Source organism: Passer montanus, unplaced genomic scaffold (genome assembly GCF_014805655.1).
Source record: "Passer montanus isolate IOZ18808 unplaced genomic scaffold, ASM1480565v1 scaffold10, whole genome shotgun sequence".
Lineage (NCBI taxonomy): Eukaryota > Metazoa > Chordata > Aves > Passeriformes > Passeridae > Passer > Passer montanus.
Window position 1 is genome coordinate 19360715 of NW_024356505.1, and position 6278 is coordinate 19366992.

The following is a 6278-nucleotide window of genomic DNA, read 5'->3' on the forward strand; positions in this document are numbered from 1 at the left end:
TGCCCGGCCCGGGCCGCGGGCGGGATGCCGCCCCGGCGGCGCAGCCTGCGCGGCGCGGCGCGGAGCGGAGCCCGTCCCGAGCTTAACGACTGCGTCTCTCTCCCGCTCTTGCGCCCGTGCAGAGAAGGAGGTGGCGGAACCCGAGGTGCGGATGGTGAACGGCAAACCAAAGAAAGTGCGCAAACCCCGGACTATTTATTCCAGCTTCCAGCTGGCAGCGTTGCAGAGGAGGTTTCAGAAGACCCAGTACCTCGCCCTGCCCGAGCGGGCCGAGCTGGCAGCCTCCCTGGGACTCACGCAAACACAGGTACCGCGAGCGGCTCGGCTCGGCTCGGCTCGGCCCGGCCCGGCCCGGCCCGGCGCGGCGGGAAGGGCGTTGTTGGCCCCGCGGAGGGCAGGGAGGGCGGCGGGGCGCCGCAGCCGCGAAGCACCGGCTTGCCAGGCGGGCATTAATGGTGTCGCTTTCCCTCCCCTCTCCCCCTTTCCTCCCTTCTCCTCTCTTCCCGCCCCGCTCCCAGGTGAAAATCTGGTTTCAGAATAAAAGATCCAAGATCAAGAAGATCATGAAAAACGGGGAGATGCCTCCGGAGCACAGTCCCAGCTCCAGCGACCCCATGGCCTGCAACTCTCCACAGTCACCTGCGGTTTGGGAACCTCAGGGCTCGTCCCGCTCCCTCAGCCACCATGCCCACGCGCACGCTCACCCTCCAAACTCCAACCCGTCCCCTGCATCCAGCTACCTGGAGAGCTCCACTTCCTGGTACCCCGCTGCCAACTCCATCAACTCCCACCTCCAACCCCACGGCTCCCTACAGCACCCGTTAGCGCTGGCCTCTGGGACGATTTATTAGAGCCTGACCCTTTTATTTTATTATATTTTTTTTGTTGTTCCTTGGACTCCTGTGTTTTACTGTTAAGGAATAATAACGAAAGGAATGCATATGGGGAATTTTTAAAAGGGAAAAAGAAACAAACAAAAAGATTAAAATGTGTAAAGCTTGTGCATGTAACTTATTGCATTTCAAAGGAAACCCCTTTTTTATACAATACGGACGTTTTTTGGCTCAGCTGTGGACACTATCATTGGTGCCTTGAAATCTATGACCTCAACTTTTCCAGAGACTTTTTTCAATGTTATTTTAACCCTGTAAATAATTGTAGATAGAGGAATTAAACTGTATATTCTGAATAAAATAAAATTATTTCGACCAAGAGAAATGTTTCCAAATTACCCCTTCTTCTATTAATAAGAGGAAACAAATATAATACTAATTTGCTTGCAGAAAGACAGTGAGGAAAGAGGATGGGAGCTGGGAGTTCACATTCTGTTCCAGTGCGTGCTGGCAGGATCTGGCCCTTGCAGGTACCCACGGGCGAGCCGAGGGGCGGCGGTGCTCTCTCCCCGCTGGGAAAGGGGCTCTGGCAAGACCGCGTACATCTTACTGCACAGTGCTTTAAGCTGAAGGGAAAGCTGCCCATCCTGATGCGAGAAAGCGAATCTCTCGCCTTAAGCCGCCCTGAATCCTTTCCTGAGAGCAATTAGCGTCGAGAGCTGCACACTCCACAGCCCATCAGTCGCCCGTGTGCGCTCGGCTAATTATACAAATTACGTTTCCGTCAAAGGGAGCCACTAAATATGAGAAAAGAATAAAATGAGGGCCCCACTCCCCTCGCTCCTGCTAAAAGCCTGCGGCGGCTTCGACTGAAGGAGGAACGTTTCAGAGGTACTTTTATTGTTTTTGTTTTATTTCTACACGATTTAGGGAAAAACCCTTGCGTCAGAGCAGTCGCTAGCGCTGCCCAGTGCTGGAGGCACGCTCGGGCGAGCTGGCCGGAGAGCTGCCCACCGGCGCGGAGCACTCGCCCGCAGCACGGGCTCTCTTCCAGTGGAAATCCTGGCCCGCGGGGCCCCCGCGGTGGCGCACGTTCCCACGGGGACCCCCATTCCAGGGGGCAGCGGTAATTCACGGCCGTGCGGGGCACGGCGACAGCAGTGAGCGTGCCAAAGGCGGCGCTGGAAGGATCCCCGAGATGAAAGATGCCCCTGTGGCAGCTGAGGCTGGCGGGGAGAGTGCTGGAAGGGGGGGAGGCGAGGCCTGAAAAGGCACGCTCCTGCCCTGGGGCGCACTTACCTATCTCCAGTCTTCCTCCCCTCTGCCCTCCCCCTCCTTTTTTCTCCTTCCTCTCCTGCCTGCCATGTTTTGTGCGTGAGTGTGGTTTGCGCAGTTTTCTCCCCAAAGAAAGAAGCCCGCGTTTGCTGTTTTGCAGCAGGTTTGGGGGTTGGTAAATGTCTCGCAGTACAATAGACCAGTTTGTTGAGTTGTGCTCCCTGCACGCCGGGGCGGGTGCGGGGGTGCCCGAGGCAGGGCGGCGGGGCCGCCGCCGGCTGCCCACCCCTGCCCGCTGCCGGAGAGCGGCCGCCCTGCCGCCGTGCCCCCCGCTCCCCATCTCTTCCGCCCTTCTGGTGACCGTCTCCTGCTCATTTAACTCGCAAGGTTTCAGGGACTTCCCACGACTCATCTCTTCTGCTCACTTCCATCCTGTGCAAAGATTTTTTTTTTTTAAAACTTGACCCTTTCATTTTCTTCCGCTCTTTTCCTCATTTCCCTCTAGACAAGCATTCAACCTGCAGTAAGAAATTCTCCCCTCCCGGAGGTCACTTCCCTTTGCAAAAAGGTTTGGACACAAGAGGTGGAAATCACTTTCCCAGGTGGGTCCACCCACCCCTTTCTTTGCGGAGCTGCCGCGGAGCTGTTGGGTTGCGGTAACCTGCCGAGGCCGGGGCGGCCCGGACGGACAGCGCAGAAACAGCTCCGGGAAGGCGGAATGCCGGCAAGCGGCATACCGGGCAGCAGTGGGAGCTGGACTAGGCATCGCTCGCCTCTCCAAGCCAGCCGAGTCAGCTCTGCTTAGTTTCCATGCCGGTCCCCCTCCCTGCTTAATTTCTCCTCCTCCCAGAGCGGGTTGGTGTTGGGCAGGTCGGGAAAAGCCTGGCATCCCTCCCCTAGAGAGGACAAGAAATGCCCTCGCCGGGGCTCCCCGTCGCGTGGCCCCGACCTCGATGAACACTCAGAGTCTACGGCCGCCCGCCCCTCCGGGAGAGCCCCGGGCCGGGGGGATGCTCCTGTCCCTTCTGTCCCCGCACACACAGGCAGGCACAGCCCGGCGCCTCCTCCCGCCTGGATGCACCCCCTGGGCTCTGGCGGCGGCCGGAGGGAGCCTAGCTTGGCCAGGCCTCCCCGCTTTTTCCCCGGGAAAGGGATGGCATGAACTGTCCTTTGTCTGATGCTGGGTTTGGGCTCGGCGGATTGCTGGCTCGGGGCTTTCCCCGCCTCTCCCCCTCTTCCCCTCCCTTCTGTTTTCCTGGCGGCCACTTCCATGTGGAGCCGGGGCAGTTCGGGGAGCCGAGAGGAGCCACATTCCTGTGGGTGCCGAGCGGCTCCAGGGCTGAGCCACAGGGCCTGACACACACACACACACACACACACAGGCGCGCAGACACACATCCGCACGCACAGAGCAGCCGACAGCCCCCGCTTCCCCAGACCGAGAGCTCCTGACACTGCCTGCCCCCCTTGGGGCTCTCACACCCACAGCAAACCCACCCGCGGCTGCGCTAGCCCCCGGCTGGGACGCACGCCTACATCACCCACAGCCAGACACACTCAGTGCCCGCCACCCCCACCTCGGGCCGCGGGAGGAGCACCTTCCCCTTCCGCCCGAGCCCCCCGCTCCTGCCCGGGCATCTGCCGCAGCGCCCGCGGGCACAGCCTCCACCGGGAAGTGCCGTCTCGTCGCCGAGCGCCTCGGTTTCCCTCCAGCTCCTTCCCGGGGAAAGAAAAAACACCCTCTCCAACCTGTCACCGCGGCAGGGCAGCCCGCCTGTCAGGCGTTCCTGTCGCCCTCTCACTCCCCTCGGTCTCCCCCGTGCGCTCTCCCCCGCGGCCGCGCTGCCTGCGCGGGCCCCGCGCTCTGCCCGCTCCACCGCCGGCAGCGCTGTGTCCCCAGAGTGCATCCCACATGTGGCATCGATTAAAGATTTCTGCCACGCAATTTTGCGACTGACAGACTTTAGGTGTTTCGTCTGTGGATTAAGGAAAGGAGATCTATTGCTTCAGGAAAATCGGGGCGGGGGGTGGGGTGTGGGAACCCCCTCTTCTTGCTTTCAGTCCTTTAAGCGATTGCTTGCAGTAACTCAATAACCTGTTTTATAGGTCAGATAAGAGCCGCGAAAGTAGGAAACGCGACGTTTACATTAAGTCTCTCTTTCTCTCTCTTTTTTTAGGGAAGATCTGTGTTGCATCAGTTAAATAGTTCTCTTTGTTCAGTGATGTGTCTATTTATACGTGATTCGGGGAGGATGATAAACAATAGTTTATCTGCCTGGAATACAGACCTGATAAATCCCGCCACGCACCCACTCCCCGGCTGTCTGTGAGAGCACCTTCCACTGACACGACCTTCAAAGCCGCGGGTAAAACTCATGGCTCCCTCACCTCCTTCAGGTGAGGGCCCAGAGTGCCGGCCCCTGCGACAGATTGGGCGTTTGGCGAAGAAGAGCTTGGGGGCGGCTTCTCGCTCCTCTCCCGCTGCTGGCTGCCCCTCGGCGCTCCCGGAGAGGCTGTCTAAACCTCAGCCTGGGCTTTGCAGGATGGCTCAGGCAGCCTCTCCGGGCCGGATGCTGACCCGGCTTCGTGCTCTGCAGCGGCATCATCCGCCTGCTTGCGGAGCTGGCCCTCCATTCCAGGAGATCTTTACGGTCTCATCGATACGCACCGCATAACGCGTTTTGTAGGGTTTTCTCCTCCTGCTATCCACTGAGCTTTCTTTTATTCACCTGGTTTTTACTAATGCGCACGGAGAAAAGGGCGCGGAGTTAGACTGCGGGCTGTGGGGAGCGGCTGCGGTCGGGAGAGGCCAGCAGGGCCGGGGAGGCAGCCCTCCTGCCCATGGGGCGGCCCCGGGCGCTCCCTGCTCTCATCTGGACCCTGCGGAGACTAACCGGAGACCAACCGGTCCGGCGGCAGCCGCGCTTTGATGATTTAGGTCATTAAAAAATGAAGCGGGTTTGTGTATTTCGTGTCCAGGGTTAATAAAAGTTAATCAGGAGTCGAAAGCCAACTAGCCCAGTGAGTTAACCTCGCTAGCTGCAGGTAGTCCAGTTAGCCAGGCTCTTTTGATTAATTAATTACAATTGAGTCGGTTCTGTGATAATTTCCCTAAGGACCCCTGAGGACCGGTCCAGCGGGTGCGCGGGAGCGCAGAAGGCCGCCGGCTCCACAGCCCGCCGCGGAGAATGCCCGGCGCTGGCATCCGCACCCCGCGCTGGCATCCGCACCCCGCGCTCTCCTCCGCCCGGTTCCGAAGCTCCCCAGGCTTCTTGCCCGAAAGTGACGTTCAGTCACCTGAGAGGAGGCACAAGACAATGGCGAGCCCTCTTTTGGGGATGGGTGGGGAGCTCGGGGATGCTTCGGCTGCCGGGGAGAGGCTGCCGGGAAGAGCCGAGCCGAGAGGCGGACTGAGGCAAGGCGGGAGCCGAACCAGCAGTCCCTGACTGCACATCAGGCTCGCAGTCGTTGAGATTTGGACACGTAACGCTGCAGACCACTGATTTGCTATTTTCTTAATTCCCGCTCTTCTCATTCCCTATGAATCAAACAGTCTTTTGTCCTTCAGAGTTTGATTTGATCGCTACTGTTCACATTTCACTTTTGTATTTTTCCCTCCCTATACCATTACTCATTGAGTGCCCCGTGAAATTACAATCGTACATTTTCAACTCAGCAACCCATTTGCAGTGCAAAAATAGGGTCTAAATAATGGCTGAATTAGCCCTACTGGACAGTTTCAGATGTAACACTCTGTAATAATTATATTGCAGGCTGGATTAGGATGCTATTATCATAATCTGGACGTTTACAATTATCTGTAATTTGCAAAGATGCGCCAGGTCTTGATTACAGCAGGTTTTTTTTATCAAGCTAACCATCACTAAACAGTGACAGTAATAACAGCTAATTTTGCTGGCAATATAAGAGGTGCTGGGGTGTGCAAACAATTTCACACCTGGATGTGCTCACTCAACCAAGAATATAGAGAAAGAGCTTCTGCCCTGAGACTCAGAAAAATATTCTCCACTGCTTCTGTTCAGTGCAGATTTCTAGACCCCGATCCTTGCTTAGCAGATTTTGAGAGGGGTAAGTTTTGGGGCTCGCTTGGGGTTGGGGCTGGTTGTGGCTGCTCCGCGCGGTGCCCGTCGAGGCACGCTCCGCCTGTGC

At 57.9% G+C, this 6278-nt stretch overlaps 1 protein-coding gene across 1 annotated transcript in view; it reads left to right on the forward strand.

Moving 5' to 3' along the window:
• Positions 1–1214, forward strand: part of DLX5 (distal-less homeobox 5) — a 2689-nt gene extending 1475 nt beyond the window's left edge. Inside the window, exons 2-3 of the mRNA XM_039709718.1 lie at positions 123–307; positions 519–1214. Of these exons, the coding sequence (XP_039565652.1) occupies positions 123–307; positions 519–851 (518 nt within the window). The 3' untranslated portion in view covers positions 852–1214. The remainder of the gene's footprint in view (positions 1–122; positions 308–518) is intronic.
• The last annotated feature ends 5064 nt before the right edge of the window (positions 1215–6278 follow it).